This window comes from Calonectris borealis, chromosome 18, assembly GCF_964195595.1.
Source record: "Calonectris borealis chromosome 18, bCalBor7.hap1.2, whole genome shotgun sequence".
NCBI lineage: Eukaryota > Metazoa > Chordata > Aves > Procellariiformes > Procellariidae > Calonectris > Calonectris borealis.
The window spans coordinates 16,279,645-16,306,311 of record NC_134329.1 but is presented as its reverse complement, the minus strand read 5'-3'; the positions used below and the strand labels follow the sequence as shown (position 1 = coordinate 16,306,311).

Sequence of the window (26,667 nt, the reverse complement as noted above, 5' to 3'; positions counted from 1 at the left end):
AAGGAATATCAGGTGTCTAACTCAGCAATGCAAATCTCATCTCCACTGCAGATGCCTGACATTCAGAGCTACAGAGCTAAGTGTCCCAGGTCTGTGAGATTCCAGAGTTGAAGCCCAGTTACTGGATCACCTTTCTTCTTTTTCAGTTTATTTAATTCTGATATTTTTCCTGAAGAATAACATTTTGGTCTCTCAGATGTTTGTTACTCATTGACAGCTTTGACTATTTAGAAATAAGGAGAGAACATTGGGGAAAGGTTTTAAAAAATCCATCTGCTCATTTGAACTAAACTCAGTTGCAATGAGTTGCAAATAGTGGGACTGGGTATTGCCAAACAACAATAGTATGAAACTAGCTGGACTTAAGATCCCCTCTTACCTAGCTTTCTGGTTGTGAAGAGGGCTATTGCAACTTGCAATGATGTAGAAACAGGAAATGCTAACTCACTACTGCAACTGTATATATTAATCTAGATAAACTGGGGGATGTTCCCATTATTTGGGTTTTCTCTTACTTTAAGAAATCCTCACTTTAACTCCCCAAGAGCTCTAAGTTGTAAAGCCTGAAAAGATACCATTTGTTTAACCAATATTTTCTGGTAAAACAAATAGAAAGCCTGCTTTCTGTCTTTCCATCTGTAATGATTTTTATAAGCCTCTGCTCTTTGTTCTTATAAAGATTTTTTCTGAAGTACTTTTCTGGTTTTATGTTTAAACACTTTAAGCAGATGATCCCAAATATTTTTGTCCATTTAACTAGGTTTGCAGTGGCTTTCACGGTGAAAATGAAGGAACTGGCAGCAGCAGAGTGGGTATGTTTACATGATGACGGTGATGCTTATAGTATTAGCAACTATGTGTTCTCCTAAAATGTTTTCTAAATAATGCTAGAGAATTGAAATAATCTTCATATTCTCTATTCCTGTTTTTCCTTTCAGAGAAAGCATTTTATATTTATGTACTTCGAGAGGTCAAATAGATCTGGCATTTAAAAGCTGTTTAGTATTTGAAAAGAGTATACAGCAGTTTAGGAAGTGCTTCTCTGTAACATTTAAAACTAATCATTGCTGTTGTTATCAGGTCTCTCTTGGTGCCATATGCATATATTGTTTCTTTTTGCATCATTTAATAAACTTCTTCATGTTGCCAAAATTCCACTAAAGAGCTTTATTTGCCGTAAAGAATTTTGAAGAATAATTTGAAAATACTTGTTTCGTCAACACTGGAAATAGAATGAACTTCTTAAGGTGAGCTGCAGAGGTAAAATTGAAGTTATGCTAAGCCCAGCAATATGTGATATAGAGTCCTGTTGACCAGGCCTTGAGGGATATATAGCACATAAATAGCACTTAACTTTCTTAAAACTCATCTCTCCTTCTGAAAACAAAACGAAACACGCTCTGCTGAATGTTATATGGAAAAATACTGAATGAAATTATTTTCATCCAACAGTGTAGTGGTTAAATACATTTGGCAATGTAGGAGAAGGAGATTATTTAGTCAGCAAAAAAACGGGAGGAATAATGGTTCATTCTCTTTCTCTTCAGTTAGTAGGTACCATTGCATCTGCTGTATTGCAAATCTACTTCAGACATTCAGTGCAATTATTTTTAGTATCTGATGCTCCTGTTTGAAAATAGACTGGGCCAACATTTTCACCCTTATGTGGTTGACTTGATGGCAGATTGCCAGTGGAGAAAATTGAGACAAATCCTTGAAGTAGACAGTGCTCAATCCTGATTTCTGAAAAGCGGAGGAAGACCATAAAGAGGTGCCAGTCATTTGAGTACAAGGAGTGCTTTTGGATAGCGTCAGGCTGCACTGGTGACCTGTGAAAATCTCCACACCAGGCAGCAGGGCTTGCTGATCTGGCTTGTTAGCCCAGCTGATTTTCTGTGCAAGGTTAGCTTTCCAACTAACTTGTTGGCTAAAGACTTGTACTGGATCACAAAGAACTGCAATGAGCACTGGATCCAGTGAAGGATAAGCAGTAACTATTTGGCTGACAGTAAGGGGCAACACACTGGGATAAAAAGAGTAAGGCAGGACCATCCTCTTCCAGCTGCAGCAAGCTGTTAGCTCCATTCACCTCATCTTGAGAAACATCAGCTGAAGCTGAACAATAAATGCAAGAAGTAGAAACTAACTGCTTGGTATCTCTTCAGTTCTAATTTGCATCATGATATAATAATTAATACACCCTTGCCTAAAAAATATCACAACAGAACAATTTAATATTCAATACTTTGTTTCAGCATGAATTGATTTTTTAAAATCTATTTGCATTGAAAGGATACATGAGCAGACATAGGATCTGGTATTTACATTACAAATATAACTTGGTTTTAATAGTTACTACAATGAACTTCATGACGGGTAAACATGAAAGGGCACAGCTTCTGTTATAGATCTTATGCAAGAAAAAGACAAAAGTAACAGAGTATAAGGAGGAGAAACAAACTTGAACTTTGAAATCCTTTTGAAATCAGCACCTCAAATGTTTTTAAGTACTTAACTTTGATTGATTTTACCTAAACACCTTTGTGCTCCAGGCCTATGAGACTCATTCAGTGTTTTGGAGAAGGTCTGTGGCAGACACGGAATTGGAGGCAAGTCTGTCAAGTCCTAAACTGAAATACCACCTGCTGACCCGTGTCTTAAATGCTGGGGTTTTGAGTTCTTTTTCTAGCTGTATCTTCATATAAAGGGTGACAGCAAACATTTACTTTCAAACAGTGAAGAATATGAATACATATTTCCATACCTAGGTCACAGAATATTAACACTTTTTACATATTAACTCACACTAATGTGAACTGCATTATTACTCTAATGTGTGCTTTATTAGTTAGACAGTCAATTAAGAATTTAAATTATGAACATGTAAGCAATGACACTGTGCTCAAGGGCCGTATCTTCCAACAAATTCTTTTCTATTACATTGGATAAATTATCTTTAATTATGAAGTACATAATACAGCATTTGTAATAATCTGTATTCCAAGTGAGTTTGAAATACTGTAAAACATCTTGTGCTTATGGTCAGTGTTTTATTTCAGTAGTGTAAAACTGGTGCATAAGAATTACCTAAGCCAGTTTTATTAGCATTCAATTTCATTTTTCCATTCTCCTCAAGACCATTTAAAATAAAGAACATAACAGAAAATTGATCTATAAAGTGTGAATACATCTGTATGCCCTGTTACACAGTATTCCTGCTATTTTCTTCTTGAAGATCCAAGCCCTGGCAGGATTATATTTACTCAGCGTAAGCCATTAAAGGTCCAGCAGAGCATGAAACCAGATGCTTAACTTAAGCTTATTTTCAAAATTTAGTGGTTTTAGGGAACTAAAAGCCTATCTTCACCCACCAGATTTTGAGGCAGAACTGTGCAGTATGTCAGCTATGGAGGCAAGGCTGGCTTAAGCTGCCCTCCGCCCCATCTGCTTTTTTCCACCTTCTGTTTTGCTGCATCTATGTCCTAGCTCGGAATTTCAGCTATCCCACTTGTCCTGCAATTTTAAATTCTGAAGTTAGCCTCCAGCTTGCAATGCCATCTCCATTGTTTGCAAGGCTTTTTTTAGGATTGGAAGATCTGATATAATTTAAAATGCTACTTACTCATAGGTAAGAGAAGGACCAAAAAATGTTAAGTAATAAAATAACGTATTAAACAATTTCTTCTTATTTTTAAATGCTTTGGACACAAAAGTTCATACAGCTTTTGAAAGATAAACTCTATAGAATATCCTTAGTCTTCCACTGTAGCGTAAACAGTGTTATTTTTTTCCCACTTCATTTATGTTTGGATTTGCTGCTTGTTCATGTAGTTTTTGTGACTTAGTTAATTCACTCTCATTCTCAGAAACCACTTGCTTCCCCTCTGTGAACCACTTGTTGATGACTATTCACTTTTTTAATGACCTCTTTTCTGTCCATTTCTTTTTCCAGTTCATTTTTAATAACTAAAATAGACTGTTATGACTGGGCAATGGACTGGAGGGGCAGTCACATAGGAGTGATAGGGGAAAAACAAAATGTTTGCAAGTAAAAAAAAAAAAACTGCTTCCTTGGCTTCTTATTTCCTGAGCTGACTTGTTCGGGAATTGGTTGCTTAACAGTTTGTTTCTGTCTTAATTCTTGTTCTCCTAGTACAAGTTCTCTTCCTGCCTTCAAGTCATTATCCTGCAGGTGTGATTTCACAATCTGCTAAGGAGGGGGTAGGGGTGGGAGAGGAGAAGGGAAGACTAATGTGCAGCTTGACATGATGCACTGGTATACATGATGCTCTGCCTTGGTTAACTCTGGCTATGTTATTCCAACAACTTTCCACATTAAGAGGCAAGTCTGCATAGCAATATTTAGCTTGAAGAATTCAGCAGTGTGTCCCACCATTCAAAAGTGGAATGATTGGAGGGGCAATCTAGTAGTCCTTTTTCCATCTGCACTTTAGAAAGAGCCATGGCAGGCAAATAGTCAGTGACTCAGAGAGTCGCAGCCTGCTAGGACTGTGCCTCTCTACGTAATGAAATCGGCACCGAAAAGGAGGCAAGATTTAGTCTCGAGATAGGAAGGACTGGTGCTCTAAAGAAGATTGTTCGTTTCTGGATGCTATGATGCTAAATTAAGCAGTAGCCTTAGTGGAAGTGCTTGAAAGAATGTAATTTCAAACTGAAACATTCAAGGTAATATTGAGCAAATCTATTGGAGACTACACCAATTGAGTAATACCTTCCTCAGCTTACTCCTTTACAGGCATTGCAGCCAGTGCTTTTAAAACAACTGGGAATTGTCTGAATGGAAAGCTTTGCACTAACACTTTGAGCTCAAAAAACTCTGCTTGTTTGCTGGGGAGTGGTGGTGTTTGTTTTTTGGCTCAGGGTTTTTTTCAATGTGGAAAGATCCCAAGAATATTTTGATGTTTTTGTGGAAAAAAATGTTTTCCACAAATTCATGGTTGGAGTTATAGGAAGATATTGAAATAAGAACTTGCTTATTTAATCACCTAAATTAAATAACTAGCATAGTAGCACTTCAAGAGTAACTTTGGAAATGCAGTAATTACCTCTTTTACTACAGCTATTTTAAAATAATTTCTTATGCAATTTTTATTTGGGAATATTCTGCAATAACTACTACTGGCCAGTTTTCCTGTGTAGACAAGTCTACGTATGTTTGACAGCAGTTTTTGAAAAGGTTAGAGGTAAATGGAGTTTGTTTCACGCCTGATGTGTTTAAAAATTCTAGTATGGATAAATGTAGACTATGGTTTCAAAACCAGCTATAATTTTTCTTTCAAGACTAGCATTTTTGGGGAACTAGGGCTGTTCTGTATTTGAAAATCTTTTTATTCTAGGGAAATATTTAATTTTCTATGCAATAAGCAGGTTAATGATTATGAGAGAGGATACAGAGATAAACTAAAAATATGTTTGTACTAACTTGGTAATTGTGTTAATTGCAAAGTTGATTCATTGATACTGTAAATGTTCATAGTAAATGTAATTTAAATTGCTGACTGTTGGCTTTTGGTGTTACTTAAATGTATCTTTCTTAAATGTATCTGGTTTGATTTTTAATAGTCAAAATCACACTGATGTGCATTTTGTTATACTAGTTGGGTTTTTTTGAAAATTGAACAGATCTTTTATGGTGAACTGTGAAAGTTACTTTTCTTCTCCTTCTCTTTAAAGCCAGATGCTAGGAAGAAAATATATGTCCAAACTCAAGGTGAGAGTTTTGAAATATTGATATATAAGGCATTCCATTTATTTGCATCATGTGTTTAGTACCTGTATGTTTATATATCTGCCTTCTTTGCCCTGGAAATATTTTGCTGAAATGGGTATGGGGTTTGAAGTCCTAGCTCCACTGAAGTTGAGCTTTTTGCCATTGACTTTAATTGAGGCAGTATTTCAGTCTCTTAGCCTAAATTTTCAACTCATTTGGTGCTTTTAAAAAAAATGTTTTCCCACATACCTTACAGTAGGAATATGAAAGAGAAGGTAACACCAAGCTTTCTCCAAAGCATACAGAAGTTGGTAGCCTAGGAGTAGACCCTCAGTCTGATTTCACACAAGATGCTGAGTGATTATTCTCTGAAGCTCCAAATTCCTTTAAATGCTTTAAGTTGAGTTCCCAGAATAATGATACCCAACAAGTATCTAATCCAAAGTATATTACTTAAGTGTGTAGTCTAGGGAACACTCAACTCAGCGTTTTAGATGTGGTTACTTAAGCTACAGCTCCTGATTTTATTTATCTAAAAATAACTGTCCACGGATTCCAGAACTCACTCCATTTTGTGTATTTCGCTTTCAAAGAAAATAAAATTATTTTCAAAACTGCTATGTTGAAATAAATAATTGTAAGCTCTATTTAGCCCATATTTAGTCTATATTTAAGCCCCTTGTGAGGTAATAGTTAACTAAGAGATTAAATAAATTAATAAAATAGTTTATTACTAAAATAATTAATCTTTAACATAAGGCAAACCAAGTAAATTCATGTTCAGTTTAGATTAATATTTAGTTTTGATATAAATTTAATTTACTTTCTTTGCCTTATGTTAAGGACTTGGGTCTCAACTGACCTGTGTCTGTTTTAGAATAATATGCTCCCTCAGACAATATTATCTCATATGTAGAGTTTAAAAGAACAAATTTAGCATGATGTAAGTGAGCTTAATTCCCTGAGTTGCTAAAGAAGTTCATACACTGTGTGATTGTGCAAAATTTTCAATTGCATTTCAATCTGATGACTATGGAAGGATTGTGCAGACAACCTGACATTGTTGGGAAGAGAAAAACTTGAGATGGGAACAGCTGTGTATGGAATTCAGTGTGCTTGACAGAAATACTGTTTTCTTAGGGCAAGACTTCTAGAACCATAGTTCAGCCATCCAGGGACCAATCAAACATGTTGTGTTTCTCTTTTTCCAATACAGGAATTAAGACTACACCCAGTGAAACATTTGACTGGTATAGATTTCTACAAAATGCAGGTAAAACTCACTTTTTTTTCCGTATTCACTGTATTTATTCTTAGTAGATGTCAATGATGAAAGAAATTTAGAATGTGAAGGTTAACTGATCATGTAATAAAATGACTTAATGAAATGAAAAATGAAAACCTCTTAATATTAGATTCAGGCACAATATTGATCAGATTAGTCTGGTTAGTAAACTACCCAGACTGCCTCCAGATTCCTGGTCTGTCCAGGGCTGAATTGCACCAAAAGACAAAGCGGTCATGACATATGGGTCAATGTCCCTTAGAAGGTAAGTTAGACCAAAGCACCAGTACCTGAGCATGCTGTGCTTTACAGCTGTGTGATAGAAGCCGTGGATGTCTTTTGCAGAAAAGCAGGTGAGGTGAAGAAGTGGTGAAGAAGGGAAATACGTGTTGATGTTTTATTATTTGGTCTTGATCTAGAGCCTGTCTCTGTTTTCACCAAAGTAATGACATGTAAAGCAGATGACCTAATTTAAAGTCACCTGATCTTGGCAATGCTTTAATTGCTACAGCTGCCTTTCCCCAAAAGAAGAATTTGTAGGCATTTTACTGTGCTAAAAATATTTCAATATTATATTCATCAATCTGATCTCTATAGTAGAGCTGTTCCCTCTGTTACGAATGAATCCTCACTATTCAATTGCTTTATCACATCAGTAAATGTGTGCCATTATTCAAAACCGGTGTCCAATTTTAAATTGAGCATTGTGAGGTTATTTTGTTCTCAGTAAATCATAGCACACAAGCACAGCACCACTAAGATTAATAATTTTCTGAAGTGAAATGATTTGTCACTTGCTAGCACAGCCTTAGTGTTGATTGGATCTCATGTCCAACCATTTTATGATTAAAAGAGCAGTCAACAGATTGAGGAGGGGGAAGCTCCCCCTAAAGTGCATTTCATCTAATATATTAGAGACAGTTTTTTGCCTAATGTGTACTAATGCAAAAGTGCAAAATAATTCATAATGTACATGAAAAGCAAACTAAAATGTGATGCTAACATCTGTGCCTGTTAAATAATAACTGGAAAACTGGCATCAGATTATTCAGTATTGTTTTTTATGATTGTTTCATCTCATTTATCTTATCAGTCTTGTCTCTATTTCCATCTCTGGTGGCAGCCTGCAATTTCCACTTCTTTTAATACTGCACATGGAGGCAGGTTTTTTGGCTGTACCTTTGTGCTTACCACAGACTAATTAGGAGTACCCACTGAATTGCTTTTCAGGGGATTTGCAGTTTTAAAGTGTTTAAAATTCTACTAAACTTGGAGCAATCAGTAGAAAACTATAAAAAATAGAAGGCAGTTTTGCTCAGAAGAATACGATTTTGATAGTGTAGGCTTGCACAATGAAGTGCACTTGAAAAGATCGCTAGCTTTTATGCAGATAAAGCTGTCCGATCTCATTCACCTCATGGCATTTATGATCCCTTTTTTTAAAAAAAAGACTTTTTTCGTGAAGTTCTATTCCATATCTAAAGGCATGTAATGATTTTTGTGGGAAATATTTCTCCAGGTAACTCTAGCCTGTATCTTTAGCAGTTTCCTTGAACATTTGTCAAATTCAGGATTCCCAGGACTGAATGTAAAGAAATAACACATGCCCTACAATGCAAATTGTAATACATTTGAGGCATCAGTGTTAAACATCCTTGGTGATCAGGCCATACGTTGTCAAGTTATTCTTTGAAATGAAATAGGCTCTTCAGAATATTTCAAGTGTTTGAACAGAACAGACTTCTCATCAATATTCTTTGTACTGATTTTTTTCAGTCATAGAAAAGCCTTAACATCTGACTCAAATTAAATATAACACCAGTACATAAATAATCTCTTTAAAGCAGTGCAGTGGCTTCAAAAATAGTTTAATGGTAGTTTGAAGTGAGTGGCAGAATGCATCAAATACACTTTACTGTGGGAGACTTTCCCCCACCCCTAGCCCCCAAATGTGAATGGTACTAAACCAAAAGCTAAGGAATCCTAGCTTTTTTTGCATTTCATTTGATAGTTTGGGTTGTTAACATAAATAGCAATTGCCTAATACAAACTGAAGCAGTGCTGGGAAAGGTTTTTTATTGTTGTTATTATGGGTGCAATACAATCTCAGTACAAAAATCATGGAATTAGTATTTTTTTCACAGTCTCAGCAGCAGACTTGAGACTTGCAGAGGTGATGTTTGTGTAGTGTTAGTGTGCTAGCTCCTAGCTGCAGTATTTTCAGTGGCTGGCTGTTAAAACATTTACCTACAAAAAAAGAGCTTTTAAAGTTAATTTGCATTCTGGTTAACAGTCAGCGTCACAGTGTTTGTCTTATGTGGATGAGAGACTGTAAACAACAGTAGCCAAACCAAAAAACTGAACCAAGTGCAGATTTCAACACAGACTTCAAGAAGACAATGTTTTCAGTATATTTAGTAACTCGGACTATTTAGGAAAGTACTACAGCCTGTGTCAGTCTGGAGGTCAAACCAGATGATCAGAATGTTTTTCTCTGACCTTATAATACAGGAATCTATATACAGCATAATCAGTTTTATTAGCAATTTTAGATGCCTGTCTGTAGACTTGAGAGAGACAATGGAAGTTCAGGCTTTTGCTGAAAACTGATTGACAGAAAACGACAAGACAGTCCAAGTAAATGCGAAAACTGAGACTGATCTCTAACAACTTAGCTCAAGGATGGAACATAGCTACTTAAGACCACAGACATGCTTGATGTCATCATACCATGATGAAGGGCTCCTTTTGATTTCAGTGGAATGTGGCTGAAGCTTGTAAGATGTAAACCCTAATAAACACTTAGATATCATGTGATTAGAAGACATAGATAACTAACAAAGTCCATACTAATGAACGGAGAAAGCTTGTCTACCCAACAGATAAGACTAAAAACTGGTTTTCTGGAAGGTGACAGACAATCATAGGATCAGATGCTTATTGCCCTATCAAATAAAATATGCAATATACTTTTGTAGTTTTATTTTTCTACTCTCAGATAATTTCTGCTTCATAGCATGTCTATTTTCAGAGCTTGAAAAGTTTACATAACCTGTCATGACACAGACAGGGTTTTACAGAGGCATGGTATTTTCCTAAAGCTATGCTGGAAAAAAAGACCCACATAAGAAAAATTAAATAGTAAAATTTTGTGCAGATACATAGCTGACCATAGAAATAATGATATGGTAGCAGCAGTAAACTGTGTTCCCCAACAGATCTGAAAGCATAGAGCTTTTTTGTTGCTGATCTGTTAGAAATAATGAGAAACAGGAAAAAAGAATTGCTGGAGAATTTTGCAGTCTAATTTTTCTGGATTAGTAGCCTGCCCCTGGAAGTTAACAGGTTCATTTAACTTCTGTTGTCTTCCTTCAGACAAGGAACAAACTAGGAGCCAAAGAAATCTTAAATAATAAACCGCTTATTTCCAGTGTTGCATTATGAAAATGTTTTCCATTTTTAATATACTCCGTTCTTTCATTCTGTCTTGCAACTGAAGACCTCAAAACAGTTTACCAAAAGTTAAATCCAGTGCCATTGCCTCATATCAAGCAATTATTAAGCCTGCTTGCAGATGAATGGGTAAGTCTAGACAGATAAGTCTAGATTTGAGAAACTGCCTCTAGGCCATGCCATGACTCAGAATCACAGCCAGCAGGAGAACACGAATCCTGAGTATTAATCACATTTCATCCATTAGCCGATGTATTTTTTGCCAGGTTCCAATGCTATCAACCAATACACTGGCACAGCAGTTGGATACCCTTTTGATCATGCAGTTTCATTCTGAAATTTTAAGTGCCAATGCTACATTGCTGTGTTTCAATTTTGAGCAGCGTAATACCACCTCTGCTTCATCATGAAAAAGGAGTTGCATGACTGTGGGAGTTCCATGTCAGTCTTAATCTTCCACTGTGTCTGTCTCATTTCAGCTCACCTGCAGTCCATTTTGTTACCATCCCCGTGGTCCTGTGTGGCCTGTCAGGACAGCATACCATCAAGCTGCTGAGAGGAATGAGTTTTCATAATCCTATCAATCACTGTTCTTGTTTTGACCTCTCACATCTTGCTAAACAGGTGACCTGCTAAGGAGGCTCACGACTAGCTATGGCCAATGTGCAGCTGTTTTTTATAGATAAAGCCAATGTAACAAATCAGACTACAGCCATAGACAAATACTGACAACGCATGTTTAAAGGAGCATCCCTTACTGACATTAAACAATTATTTTTGACACTGAAGGATACATTGATTACAGTGGCTAGGCTTGACTTGCATTTAGTGTATAGTGATTCTGAAGGATGGCTGGAAAACATGTACCATGCAGGCTTTTTTTTTTTATTGCCAGTGATTATGTACAAATCTTTCCATTTTGTATTTTCTTTGCGAAGCAAACAGAAGGATACATGAGCTAAGAGATAATGAAGCACAGTGTACTGTTTCAAATCTTTGCTTTTGTAACACTAACGGGGACAAACAGACACAAGCGTTTTTTTGTTATTTGGGTGTTTGCATGTCATTCAAACAAGATAGTGACACACTGAAAGTATCAAAAGAGCAAATCAGTTGATTGTGCCATATTGATGTGTTTCCATTTCAGAACTGAATCACACAAGGTGGTAGTATCTTACTACAGATTAATTAGCCTATGTGGGAAAGGCAGAATGATAGCAAAAATTCACGTACTGAAAGTCTTGTTTAAGCTCAAGGAAAAAGAAAAAATGTCTTCTTTCAAATACCAGTTTTCACCCAGCTGATGGCTGTAGCCGGTAAAGGCAGCTATTGCAGTTATCCTCTTAATACGTTCCCCTTTTCAGTGTTCTTGTGAGGACAAAGCATACTAAAATGATTGCTTTCTTGTACAAATGGCTACTTTTTTTTTTTTTTTCACAGCAGGGGTGCTAGCAAGGCTTGAGAAAACAACAGGTGGGGAAAAACTGATGCAGGCATCATCTTGATGCGTGAATTTAACCATTTTCAGTGAATGAGCAGAAAGCTAACAAGATACACAGGTGCTGCTGAAGTTTGATCTTAAGTAGACAGAGAATGAGTAAACTCCCAGCACTAAACAGTGGCAGTGGTAACGCAATCTTCTCAGGAATGTCTTTATATGCTTCTAAGCAGATTGAGTGGGGAAGGTCTGCCTGTAAAAATGAATTAGGTGATGACTAAGATCTACAGCATACAATAAAAAAAACCTACAACTGATTCTCACTTCACTAAATTGAATGGCAGAGGCAAATCCTTTTTTGACTAGCCCTTCTATGACAGTTTTTAGAAATGCCATGTAGGATCCAGTCTGTAGTCCAGTGTACCCAATATCTGCTATTTCAGAGGAAAGTGCATAAAATTTCATGATAGACAAGTAGGGCTTTGTAAAGTTGCAAGAAGGGGATAGTCTGCAGTGAGAGTTCAAGCTTGTGAATGTCTTTTCAAAATAATAAAGGTCAAATAAGTGGAATATTTTCATTAATAAATATTATTACTAGTGAAATAATTAGACTGTTATTGATGAGATTCTTGGGAGAAGTACCTTTAAATGCCACAGGAACTGAATGGCAAAATCCAAATTACAAAGTACAATTACTTTAGGGCCAGTTTCCTGTTTCTCTTTCGGGTTAAGGTTTTCGTACAGGGGGCAGAACGGCAGTCAGGACTGCACAGGATCGGTCTATTAGGGCTTGTCATTGTCAGAGCACTTTAAACCCTTGTCTAATAAAATGAAAAGACTGAAAGCTCTAAGAAACAAAAAGATGTTAAGAGGTAAAAAGAAGCAGTTATTTCAAGCATAGTTAATGTTGATTAGTGTACTATCACATCAAGAGGGCAATAATTCTATTGTCTCTACGTGAGAACAGGAAGACTTGGTTTCTCACCACTGTCTGACTGAGCTTTCAGCGCTAACTTTCAGTTTATTCCAAAATAGCCAGAGCTGAACATTGATAGGTGGGAGTTCATAATTTAAAATTAATATTTGTGCCATATGGATGGTTGAAATGCAATCTGAATTTTGCTGACACTTTCTAGTAATTTGTTTTGTGTGAGTTTATGTCATGAATTGAAACCACTGCTGCATGTCTTAAAAACAAACAGTATTAATGGCCCATTGCACCAGAAGAATGGCTTTTTCAATCCAAATGTTTGTGTATTATAAATTACAAAATATTGCTTGGTCCAATAACCAGTAAAATATTGCTTACCGTGTCTGCTGCAGCCACTCTTGACAACTCAAGCTGTTTAAGTTAAATGAAACAGACTCAATAATGAACCCTGTGACAGGGAGCATTTAAAAGGCCCTGAACTGAGTTTTAATTTTAAAAGCAATAGCACTTGAGTATGTCGTGAATCGCCACTCTCTTGATTCTCCCCCTCCCCCAAAATGGAGGTTTGATGCAGAGCTCATGTTAATCCAGTTCCTTGACATGAAGGGAGATATTCCTGGCATATTTCTTCCAGGGCCTGGAGCAGACCTTGTAAGTTATACAACACGGTGAGGAAACACAAGCCGGTACCAAGTTTGAGTGATCTTAAATTACAGATTGCAGCAATTCAGTGATGCTGTATAAGCAGCTGAGTTGTTCCTGCAACTGGTGGAGAGTGGAAGGGAAAGGGAGGAGCAGGAGGCCTCAGAGAAGGGAGCTCTGCAGTGTTCAGCAGCAGCAGATCACCATGCCACCACAACTGTCCTGCTGCCTTCCTCTGTTAATCATAAATCCCACAGACAGCCATTCTGACCATGCAGCGTAGCCCTTCTGGTAGCTATGTGACATAGCCCTGGCATGGCACCCATGCATTAACGTCCCACAAACAGCCTGCTGCTGAAGAGCAGCGGTTTGATGCTCCTTGTTGAACTGCCTAGTGTTAGATAATACGTCATCCATCCTTGCTCAATAAATACATGAACTGAAGGACAGCACACTGATTTGTTCAGTATGGTAAATCAAACATGACCATTTCAACCCCTCTAGTGTTTATTAAATTATGTTGTTGTTATGTGTGTTCATTCAGCAATTTGTGAATTATGTTGTTTTATCATAAACACATTTTACTAAAGTTCATCACATAGTGGCCCTTCTTCAGAACTATGTTCTGAATTAATTGTGCTGTTATAGAGCCAGTGGCAACTGCAGTATCATACATCGTATCTTCTTTTTCTAATATAGCCTACAAAATTATTTTTTATGAGTTGTTGCTGTGTATTTGCAAGAGAGATTTTCAATGTCAAAAACTCCCATGTTGAGATTTTTTCCCGAATTATTTTTCACTTGTGTTTCTTAGCAATAAGGTTAAAACAAATGCTTTGCAATAATTTAACTTCTAGTTAATTATTCTGCAGCAGTGCTGGCGTATTAGGGGTAGATAACTATGGGACATTTACCTGATCTTTTATAACAAAAGGTGTCAGATGAAGAGTTCTAATCCCTACAGCCTTTGATTAACTAAACCTCACAATATCCTTGAAACAGGTGTTGAGTTATTATATGGATGCAATTTTTTTCTTCTTATGGGTAGAAAAATTGAGAAACACACTGATTTGTACAGTTGCCTTGTCAGTCAAAGCTGGGTTCTGGTGGTCAAGAATACCGGCCACTGGCCATTTCTCCAAATCTTGCACATTCACTGCCTCTGGAAATGAACCCCTGTGCCCTATAAAATGATGTGCATGATTAAGTTCTCCACTGAGTTGATTTGAGGATTGATGTGAGAGCAAGAAACAGAGGGAACAATAATGGGAATTTTTCAGAATCCACTCTATTACTGCTTTTAGACTTTTATGTGCTCATTCATGAAACAATTTGGAGTGTTCAGCTTTATCTGCATTCAAACTTTTTAAATTATTTGTTACAGACATTCCTACAGATACAGGCAGTTTACATATGTTTCTTTTGATATGCGGACTTCGAAGAGTCAAAGACCCTCTGTATTTAGTAGATGTGTTTTCAGGTAGGTACCTGCTATTTGAATACCCTTGTTTTGTCCCTGGATGCCGATGCATTTCATTTAATATTTCTAAGTTTGGCATAAGCTGTTTTATTCATTGCAGAAAACTTCGTAACATATTTACATTTAAAAAAAGAAATGCTCATGTAACAGAATTGATCTGTTCAACACATTATTTCTGTACTGCGTCTTTTCCAGCCTGCTGGGAATAACAGAGCATTAAAATCAAAGCAATATTTGATGATTTTACTTGCTGGGAAAACTATTTTGCTGTTATACACAATATTAATGGAAGACAAAAGAAGAGTTCACCTACTTCAAAATAACTTTTTTATCTTCCTGTCCTGTGGCTGTTACACTGATTTGCATGTGTGCTAATCAATATCATTGAAGTTACAAGCAAATTTTACCACCCATCGTTATGGCTCAACACTGTAAACTAGGCTGAATTCTTCTCATAGTCACATAGGTGAGTGTTTTGCCAGGTCCTGTTTGGGTCTGTCAAAGGTTCAGGTATTCCAGGTTGGAAATTTAGCCTCCACTACTCAGCTTACTTTTATAAGCCTTTACCACCTTGTGATGCTTAGTAACAAATGTAGTTTATTAAAGTCAAGTAACTGGTTTTGTTCTATTCTAGTACTGAAAGAGCAGCAGATTTCTCTTGTGCATATAACTGAGTATTAATTGTAGTGGTTGCAGTTGCTTCCACATGTTCCTTTACATAGGAAAAAATTCAAAAAATTTTGTCTTAGTGGCCATAGTCACTGCATTATATAGAGCATTGTTTTCTTGAGATGATTCAAAAGTAATATCTGAGCTTAATTAAATAACCTCTGAATCATAAGAGATTGCATGAAGCAGAAATGCTAAATACTAACTTTCAGATATGCTAATCATTTGAATTCTGAGGAGTAATGTGAGGGCTGAGCATGAAATCTGGTACACATTCAGTCTTTTAAGTTGTAATACAATATTTCCCTAATCCTTCTTTATTCATGCAGCTATTTACATTGATTTCAGAGAAAGAATTAAATTAAATTAAAAATTAATAATTTTGATTAATAAAAAAGATGTTGCTCTTCTGTTTTAGATTGGCACAGAAAGGATCCCAGTGTCCATCTGGGCATAATTGGACCTGCAGTAAGTTGTTGTTGTTTTAATTTTTATTTCATTTGTGTGTTTATTCCTAAATACTTCCATTTACTCACATCTGAATATTGTAATAATTCTTTCCAAACTGAATCTGTGTCAGAGGACTTCTAACTGTTACAGAGATAAGAAGGTACAAACCTAGCATTGTAAAGGCTGTTCACAACAGGTCTAAACTGTGGAAGTGGAAGCAATTCCAGTGCTCGGGACTTCCAAAGTTCAGAGTTCTGCTCTCAGCTAAAAGGCCTCCTCACTCAGCACGTGCTCTGCTTTTGCATTGCAAGAGGGAAAGCAGCTGAGAGGGTTTTTCTAAGAGGATATGCACTGAGATAGCCCAGCTCTATTCAGTTAGATTTTTAGTAATGCAAACTGTTATCAATAGCACTAAAATAGTTTACAGCAGCCGTAGATTTGTTTTACATATACAGATTTTTTTTTGTCTATTATGGTCTTTTAGAACAATTTAATGTTTCATTGGACTACAGAAGCAACTTCTGAAGTTAAAAAGTATCAGAATATTTGGGTTTTAATATTGGCTTCTGTTTTTATTCCTGTGGGATAGTATAAAATTTTTTAGAGAATCAGAAAGTACTAAAAATGTGAACTCTTGCAAATAAAATATTAGAAATGCCTATTTCAATATGAATAATTTGCAAATGAACCGATCAAATATTTTGAAAGGCAACAGTTGCCATCTAGAAGAATTTTTTTAGCAGGTATTGTTAATGAGGATTTTTAATATTGTGAAGGTGATATCAGATGCTCATTATCCCTGTTCTTACATCTTCTGTTCACGTGGAGGATTGCGTCTTTGTTCATTCCATTTAGATTTTGCTGCCATTTCTGGTAGTCTCAATTCGTACACAATTAACAGTTGTCAGCAGGTGCAAAATGATGTTAGGTTTCTGTCTGACACCAGACAGCAAGGACAGAGCTTGAGCTGACAAATAAAATTGGTGAAGTCTGTTTCACATTTAGAATCTGAGTGCATTAAAGCCTGGGATACAGATACCTGAGAGGGAAGGTGGGGTTGAATAAAATAAATTAACTCAGAAACTGAGTTGTTCTTATATGTCCACATCTCAGATTAAGCTTAGAGTTGGTATCATTCCTTCCAAATGAATTATATGTATTTTAGTAAAAGTGCTGGCCAATATTAATGTGAGATTTCATTTTTTACCCCTAAGTCATAAAGATCCTGTCTAACAAATTTGGAAGTTACAACTTGTAATTCTCTCTTTTCACAACTGGGTCAATCAGTTAAATGGCAGCTCTTCTGTGATTGCTAGCTCTCTTTAGGTAAAACGTAAAAGTTGGGTTGCCATCTCAAAATGTTGTCATGAGTTTCTCAGCAATGGTTTGCTTTTCATGAAGCGCCAGCTCCTGAAACAGTTTAAAATCAAAACTGCCACAGTCCTTATTATGAAATAATCTTCTAGTTGTGGAGAAAGGTTTGAAAATTTGGGCTTATGAAGCATGAAGATAAACAAGAAAAACTATTGAACCCTCCCAACTCCACCCCGTCATTTTTAAATGAAGTAGCATGATTTTTGAGGAAGTAACAAGACTGAACTTCTCTGAAGAAGGAAGCATGCACCACTTCAGCCAAGTCTGAATCTGTTCTGAATGCTTAACAGGGAGTAAAGGGCTGCATAAATTTTCTGCCAGTCTTTTCTTGTCTAATGGTCTCTTAAAACTTGGTGTTTGAGTATCCACCATTGTTTCCAGTTATTTCCACTTTGAGATCTGTCTGATTTCACCTGCAGAAAAGGACCCATCCATGAACATGTAAATGTTTTTATGATTTCTGTCAAGTACAGTGCTGAAAAAGTGCAAAATGCATTGTTATTTTCAGAACCATGAGAGAAAGATGAATATTTCCCAAATCGCAGTCTAACCAGTACCCTACCTAAATATTTGCTAGCACGGTATTTGCTGTGGGCCAGATCCTCAACGGTAGCGACTGCACTGTAAGTTGGTGAGGGAGAGGGGCAAAGATGCCTCTGAGGCACCGAAGTGCTTCTCCTAATTCTGTGCAAAATGAAGTTCATTCCCACAGCTTCCCACAGCCCTGCACAGGGACCAGGTAGAGCTGCAGGGAGACTGTTCTGCTTCTTCTGCTTCTCGTATGTTGCCTATGTCAAAGGAAATACTTTACGCTAAACTAACAAAACTAATTGCAGGACTTTTGAGAAAGAAATCCGTTGTGCAACGTGTATATCTGTAGCAGCAGAAGTCTTCAAAAGGCAGCCCGTAGTCTTAATCTAAGCAGTGGAAAAGGTAAGAGTAGGCAGCTGAAACAAACTCGTGCTGATGCTGAAAGGGTACTAAAAGCTTCACTGTTTCATCTGGGTAATGTGTTCGTGTCTCTCTGTAAGTCTCATCTCTGGTTCATCTTCACATGAACCTGAAAATTTGCAGGCAGTCTGTTTTATAGGAAAATAAATAAAAACTGAATAGGCAAATAAGAACTATTTTTCTATTTTCTCATTCAGTTTTGTACTTTGTAGATTTTGTGACATAGAATTTTATTTTTAAAGCTGTTTTTACATTTTTATTTTATCTGTGCTTTTTCCCATGCTAATACACAAAATGATTTGGAAGTGAACTGGTGTGGAAGGCAAATCTAGAGCAGGTGTAATGAAGCTGTGCCTTAGAATCAAAAGATGCACTCGCTGCCTCCAGTGAGGATTTTAAACATTTTAGTCATCTTTTTAAATTTGCTTCACTTTTTCATAGGCTAACATCTTTACAGCAAGCTACCAGAAGTAACCCTGTGGCAGTGCATAGGTGGGATCAAGGACTGAACCTCCTTAAAACATTTAAAAACATATTTCTCCCATAGTACTAAAATATGGATGAAAATAAATCTCAGCTAAAGGATGAAAATAAATCTCAGCTCTATTGGTATTTAGCTGTACTTTTCCTATTCATGTTACTTCTCAAACCACAAAATCTTAAAATCAGTGCCATTATCTGTGAAGCAAGTCATATTCATTGTGAATATTTTTAAAAAGCCTATTAAGATTATATTAATTAAGAATATAAAGAACAAAAGGCCCACACGCTCATTTCTGCTTTGCTTCCATAAGATTATAACCTTTTCCTTACATTTGCTATGCATGATTGTCTCAAATGGTGCAATGTAAGTAATGTTGCAGGATTGGGTCCTGTATAATGTAAAATTTTTAACATTTTTCCTCTTCCGGTTTTCCTTTTGTTCATTTCTGTAATAAAATTTGAAACAATAGCTAATTTTCAGCAGCTCTGTATTCCAAGAATAGAAGCTTATGAAACTTGAAAAAAGGCCACAAAACTTGCATCCAGTTATTGGGTAACCTCTTGAAGCCCACTTTGTACTCTCTGCGTAATTCTTAACTGTTCTTGTAGACAGTACAGAATATTGCTGGGTTTGTAATGATACTGTTTTTCATTGACAGCTATTTTTCATCTGTCCAACTTCTTTCCATGCCTATTGAGGCAGTTTTAGTTGAATATCTGCCTCCACAGATGGAGAGACCTATCGGGTCAGGTAGCCCATCTCTTTATAATGGATGGTTGTTACCTACTGTATGTTTTCTGGGCTAGTTCTAAAATGAAACAGCTGTTGACACAACTAAACTAAGCAACGAGGAAGTCTAATAACCTGCTCCAGAATATCCTAGAGCACAATAATTAGGAACATCAGATAGGAGTCACAGATACGATTTCAAATTCTTTAGCCTGCTGAGGAATATGAAATTCTGCCAGCTACATCCTGAATAAGTGTCCTACTCAGTGAGATTTTTTTTTAAAAGCTACCATTAAGCTGACAACTCTTCTAAACCTTTGCTTGTTCTTCAAGAAAAACTCCCTGAAAATGAAACTTTTGTTAGAAATGTTGAAATGAGCTGTTCCAATATTTCTTAAACAGGTTCTATATTTGTTTTTAGGCCTGAAGTTTTGCTAATTTGATCCTAGTTGCCAAATTGTTTCAGCTGAATTAAAACTGTATTTTTTACAAGTTGTTAATTGTCCCAAATCGCAGTAGTAGAGCTACAGGTTAAGCCAGAAGACACTGAATTTCCTTAAGCATTTAGAATATGGAAAAGATGAAGTAGAATGGCAGAGTTTAATATGTTCGGAAGGATCTTGTATTTCTGGTGTATTTGCTGCAGGCAAATTGTGTGGCATTGCAGACAACAGTTGTGTTTTCAGTTGTAGGGGGAGCTCAGTCTTCCTAGCCTATTCAACAGTCGACAGGTTAAAAATTGCAATGTGAGGTCACCTGCTGCCATGAATAAAGCTGCTTCCTTTCACAGTGATGCTGCCAAAACCTCACAAACCTGAGCAATTGAGCAAATTCTTCCTATCCGTATTGAATATGCGTGCAGATAGAGCTTTTCACTCTTGAGTACTCTGGGTGGTATTCTGACAGAACTTTAAATGTACTAAGACCTGTTTTTCCCTACCAAGTCTAGAGGGCCACAGTAATCGCAGCATTATAATGAAGTGTTTCCGGACCATTGCTTCTGTCTGAGTTAATTTTTATACGACAGCAATTTAGTATCATGTGTTTATAGAAGATTTCCTAGATTTTGATCATGGTAGGCCCTGTGCTTAACAGGCACCTTCATCTTTGTGCAGCGTTTGATCTGTGACTTTCTGCACTGTCAAACATGTCTCAGATGCTTCTTTGCCCGTCAGCAGAGTAGAACTTCCTGAATAGCGTATCTGGTCCTTTAGGTGTGGTTTCTTGCTATGTGCCCACTCCCCTTCCCATGTGTCATCTTATCTCATCTGTTCTGGTAGAAACTACCCATACTACGCAAGCTGCCTTCCTCTGATCTCTGCTAAACTGATGAAACGTGCAGCTCTCTGAAGGCTCTTCCTCTGGATGGATGATTTTTTAACAAAACATGATAGGTAACTGATGATCGTATTTGCCTCCTATGTTGATAGGTAAAAAAAAAAAATGTGGCAACAAACACTCTACCTGTGGAAGAACTGGATCATGGAGACATTTTGGGTGGAAGTAACTTACTTTTCTTTTCAGTAGCTTTTTCTGAGACTGTGCTCAGTTGCTAGGCATCCTGCCATAGTCAGTTGGCTTTGGAAGCATTCACATCTTTTAAGTGCATTTCCAACTTACTGAACAGCTTATGTTGTATCTAATTTCTGTTATATTGAGCTTGTGGTTAGATAACTGTGCCCCCTCAAGTTCCTAAATGTAGCTCAGGGGGATCACTTCTCTAAGTCATTGCTACACCCATCCTGAAAGTAATATTTTAACTGAATTCTCATATTCAGGCCAGGCTTCTTGGAATAGCTACCAATAGAAGAATACAGCTTAACGGATTGTTCTGTTTATGAGGCAGATGGCAATTTCTTGGCTTCCACAGAAGTAGATGGGATAGAAATTAATATCTTACAAATTTTGTGAGTCACAGGCTGTAGTTTTTCTCATCCTTCTAAAGGTAGAAGAGCAAAAGACCATATCCCGCTGCTCATTACATCACTTGCAAGTACTCCATTGATTTTAATGGAAACGGAGTATAGTTCCTCATGAGAGGAACTCAGCATCAGAATAGTACTTTGGGGAAAAAGCTGAAAAGATATTTATGTAGAAATAGGAATTGTGAAGTTCAGTATGAAATATCCAAGGAACCTGTGACATGGCATAGTGGTTTAGTGTATGGATCTTTATCATACTCTGTCAATAGGATCAGGTAGTGCTTCACGACAGGGCACTTGATTTTCCCCCCTGCTATTACCAAAAATACTTTCTTAAGCAGTTATCATAGAATCATAGAATAGTTTGGGTTGGAAGGGCCCTTTAAAGGCCATCTAGTCCAACGCCAGTTATGCAGTTTATTTCTTGCATTCAGTAGGAATTCATTCCTTAGTGTAAGAGTGATTCACTTGAATCTTTTAATTTATGAAGCCCTGTTTTCATGAAATAGTTAATCTTGTGTTCAAAGTGCACAATCATAGTTACAAAATAAATTCTGACTTTTTTCCAAAAGAGTTTTCTAAAATGCCTTGTGAGTGTTCTCTATCTCATAATGTGGAAAAAAACCACCCCAAAACCAAAATATTAACATGCATTAAAAAAAAAAGCCATGTTGTTCCCAGTACTTACAACTGCTGCATGCTGTGCAAGCTATCATAAATTAATGTAATGTAGTCAGTCAGCCTTAATAAAAAAAGTCTAGTTCTGTTCTTCATGTCTAGTTAAGGATTTCCAAGTTCTGTTTATTTCTTTTAATCATGTTAAATGAAAATAGCAGACATAGTTAAGCTTTGTAAATAAACCTGCTGGAGTTAATTACCCAGCTTAGACAACTTTTTAATAACTCAAGCATGCCTTCATGTTAGACTATATTTTAGAATTTTGTGTTTATTAGTTTTCAAACAAATGTTTCTGTCCATGCATAACATCTATCTCTGATATCTCAGTTTACATGCGGATTGCTTGTGAACTTTCCTTCCTCACGTTGGTTACTCCATACATAAAGGGACGGACAATTGCTTGGCACGTCAGCGCATTGTTCCCCTCTTAGAGAGCAAGTTGTCAAATCGGTCATTTGAATCATGTTAGCCTTAGCAGAGTCAGCTGAAAACAGTCATTCATGTTAACTAGATCTAGCTCTAATTAGAACCTGCAGCCAGAGGGATGTCAGGGGGGAAGAAATGGAACCTCCCCTTCTGACAGTAGCCCAAAGCTGCATTAGAGTAGTCACCTGAAGGTTTAGAGTGGAGCAGTCAATTCACACTCTGCTATACTGTGCACTCACCGTCCTAGCTGGATATTCTAAGTGTCGGTCACTCACGAGAGTGTGTGTCTGAAGAGTCAAATGTAACTACCAAGTTACAGATCTGTGGTATGATTTTAAAGCTCAGCATATTCATGCATTTAAATATTTTAGTAAAAAATATGCTAAAATTTATTTTTCTTTTCGGAGTATTTCGAACATATGCTATAGTGCTAAAGTAGCGCCATGTAAGTATGTATATTCATTTCTAGGTTGATCCACTTTTTACAAGTGAAGTTACGGAAAAAGTTAAAAGGTAAGAAGTTAATGTTAAGCCTTTTATCTGCTCCAAGTGAAAGCAGTTGGCTGACTAGCTTTTTAAATCATGTGTGTAAATGCTCTTTTGTAAATACAAACGAACATACATGCACAACTCTCTATATGACTAATAAATGTGTACTGATTGTTTGGCATGTAACATTCTCAGACTAGGTATTCTACACATCTTAAATTTTAGAATAACCAATAGATCTCTTCATGTTTTGTGTTAAATCACATCCGATTTAGTGTGATTTATATTTATTATTCTTTTGGATCTTTTAATGCTTTCTTTCATCCTGGCTTCTGCAAGATTTTGCATGCTTGCTGTTGGTTGGTAAAAGAGTAGATGGACCAGATAACCCTGTATAGCTTTTTTCTGTCCCTAGTTTATATGCCTGGTTGAAGGATATAAATGTAGAGAAACGAGATTTTTTGGGGTGTCTGCAGAACCTAGAATTGTCTGACTTGAACAGAATCACCATATTATCTCTGATTGATAATATCTGATAATAAAATCTGCATAAAATATGTGGTTTGCAATTCCATTTTTGGAGCAAGAGATAATGTTTTTTGTTTTCTATCAGGTTATTCATGGGGAACATGACTCCTGTCATCATGCATTTATACTCCAATTGATATAGTTATTTATCTCTACAGAAGCTGGATGTTACTGCACAATCAGAAAAGCAATGTTTAACAAAGTCTAGTTGACAGGGAGCTGGTCTTAATGACAAATGCACTTGTGTTTCCGTCTGGCTTAGTGATCTCCTGTTGAGGTTAAAGAGGCAGGAGCAGGCTCATCAAGTGGAGGAGATGCTGGCTTTTCAAAAATGATCACCAGTCTTAAAGATCTCATTCACTTCATCTGAGACTGAGCACCTAATTACCCTATTTTTCCACCCATCACCCTTGATTTGATTGACCTTCATTAATCTGAGGAAGATGAGGACAGTAGAAATGTAACCCTTCAGAACAGAAGAGTGCTTATAATAAAAGAGGAAGCAGAAGAGATCTTTCAGAACCACATTCCATCCTCAAAAGCCAGCAGCTGAAAAGTCAGCATCTCCTGCAGTTGACCATTCTGATGATCGCGCTCCATTTCCCTAAGTATTTAAACTGTGTGTTTTTCATAAATCTCTGCATGCATCCTCCCTGTATTACGCAAATTTTTTAAGGGAACATTGCACCCCTATCCATTGAACTCAGCTCCTTCATTTATGAGACTGATTGTGGTTAACAGAGCACGATGTTAAGTGATCAACTATAAAACTTCAGAACAACAGACAATGAAATGGCATATAGCAATGTATACTGTACTGAGTTTATAACCGCATTTACAGATAGAAAGCGAATGAAAACATGGTAAAGTGGCTTGCCCATAGGCGAATGATTGTTAGCGTCAGAACTATGCCTGAATTGCTCTGACCACCTTCCATCATTGCCCTAAGTTTTAGGAAGAATTGTTAGAGCACGTTCTTAGGAGGTGTCCTACTTGTGTGCATTTTATTTCTAGGGCACCTGGAGTACATTTATTACAGGAGATGCCACAAGATGATCTTCATGCTGCTATGAAAAGGTGCTTTGCTGTGGTGAACAGCTCCATTTCAGAGGGGATGTCTGCTGCAATTCTGGAGGTAATTGCATCTTAGCGGTAAGGTTTTTCAGTGAGGTTACAGTGAATCTGAAATCGCCTTTTATCACTGGAAATGTGTGTCAACATTTTATGTCCATGTTTCAAAGCTAGTGAAGACAAAACTAAAATATTTCTTTTTGCAAGTGTTAGTAATTAAGGTTTTCTTCCTTTGAACTGACAAGTTTTTACTTTGTCTATTTATTTTTTAAAGGACAGAATGTAATTTTATCAATCCTCTTAAGTTAACAATACAGACCTGAGATATAAGAATCATTTTGATTTACTGGGGTTGTCACTATTCTTGATTCAACATCCACTTCCCTATAATGTTGCTAGAATAGACTTTCATTTATTTTTACATCCTTTCAAACAGCAATCTAAGAGCTGTATTTGGTTATTTAATTCTGAAATGATTAATGAATGAATGACGTGCTCGGTTAATTTTTTGCCATCACTATTGAAAGTTAATAACCAGGTTTATTTCATACCTGTCAAAGTAGGGCACTGGTTAGTATCAGATGCTCTCTAGGAAAAAAATAAATGTATTTAAAGTGGAAGTTCTTTGGGCAGATGCCTTTTACTATTCCATTTTTTTTGGTGACTGCTGAATGTTGGTTCGTGATGACCTCAGAAGATCACAGAAACTACTACATAATTTGTATTAATGAATCTCCTGTTTCTAATGGGTAATCACATGTTGCATTTTCAGCATGCTTTTCTTCCACACATCTGAAATTCCTTCATAAGTAAGAACTAAGGGAGCATTGTAAGAATTATGAAAGTTAGGTGATGGTAAGATAGCAAATGTGTATTTCCTTTCTAAAATGCCAATGCTCAGAGGTGGAAGCAGATGCTGTTTCACAGCAACAATACTCTATAAACAACAATTACTACAGACTGTGACATTTCCAAGTTATCAGTGTGGCAGGCTAGACAAATTTTGTATGTTCGGTAGTTGAGATGAAATGGAGTGTACCAACACAGTACACAGCCACAACTAAGCCAGTGACTCAGAGAAATAAAAGTTAAGTAACTGTCGCCTCCTCCTCACCAGTTACGTGTTCCCTTCAGGACTACTCACATAACAGTTGACCAAAAAACAATCATCTGATTTATTTCCTGAGAGTGTCAGTGAGCTAGAAAGGAAGGAAAAAGGGGAGGGGAAAAGCTAACCAGAAAGACTGTGAAGAGATACAGCATCTGCAACAGAAGTGGAAGTGTGCTTGCCCTGATACAAATTGTTACGCAAACTCAGGACTGACGGGACAATTGGTATAGTTTCCCCCAAAATTTTCCCATCAGCTTTGAGCAGTTAAAAGGCACTTTGCCTAGCTTTTATGAAGAGAGGAAGCAATCTTGTAAGTTCTGTGTCTTAACAAATACGTGGTAACTCAAAGCAAAAAGATAATGCCAGTTTACTTCAGAAGTAATGTTGAGCCTGCTTCAGGAATTACTGATTTTTGCTCTTCTCTTTTGAAATTGCAATTCTGACAAATTTTGAGTCTGATAAGACTAAATCAACAAGGAAGGTTTTTATTTGAGCTCTTCTCTATGTGGCTGAACTATTTGATTATCCTATCAGGGATATTAAATAGTCAAATACCACCACTAATGCAAAGCTGTTCCTTTAAGTTTCCATACACAGTTATGTTGAGTAATTTATTCCCAATTCATACCCAAGCCTGTCAAAAAAAAAAAAAAAGAACCCCCTACAACAACTGTTCTTCTCACTGAAAATTACTACACGAACAGAATTGTAAATACTTCCTGTTATATTTCTCTTCTTTCTCTAAGAATTATAAGACTATTCTGGCAAAAGAGCATTCTATGCAGGATGCCTTTATATACACTTGCAACGTTAGCTTCCTCCATT

The 26,667-nt window shown here is 36.7% G+C and overlaps 1 protein-coding gene across 8 annotated transcripts in view; it reads left to right on the top strand.

Annotated features, from left to right (window-relative positions):
• Positions 1–26,667, top strand: part of GLT1D1 (glycosyltransferase 1 domain containing 1) — a 64,417-nt gene that overhangs the window by 16,106 nt on the left and 21,644 nt on the right. For all 8 annotated transcript variants that reach the window (XR_012676510.1, XR_012676511.1, XM_075168137.1 and 5 more), the window contains 7 exons: positions 761–812; positions 5,695–5,731; positions 6,948–7,004; positions 14,865–14,960; positions 16,048–16,097; positions 23,113–23,156; positions 24,675–24,795. Coding sequence is in view for 6 of the 8 variants with exons in the window: in XM_075168137.1 (XP_075024238.1) it covers positions 761–812; positions 5,695–5,731; positions 6,948–7,004; positions 14,865–14,960; positions 16,048–16,097; positions 23,113–23,156; positions 24,675–24,795 (457 nt within the window). In the remaining 2 variants the exon portion in view is untranslated. The remainder of the gene's footprint in view (positions 1–760; positions 813–5,694; positions 5,732–6,947; positions 7,005–14,864; positions 14,961–16,047; positions 16,098–23,112; positions 23,157–24,674; positions 24,796–26,667) is intronic.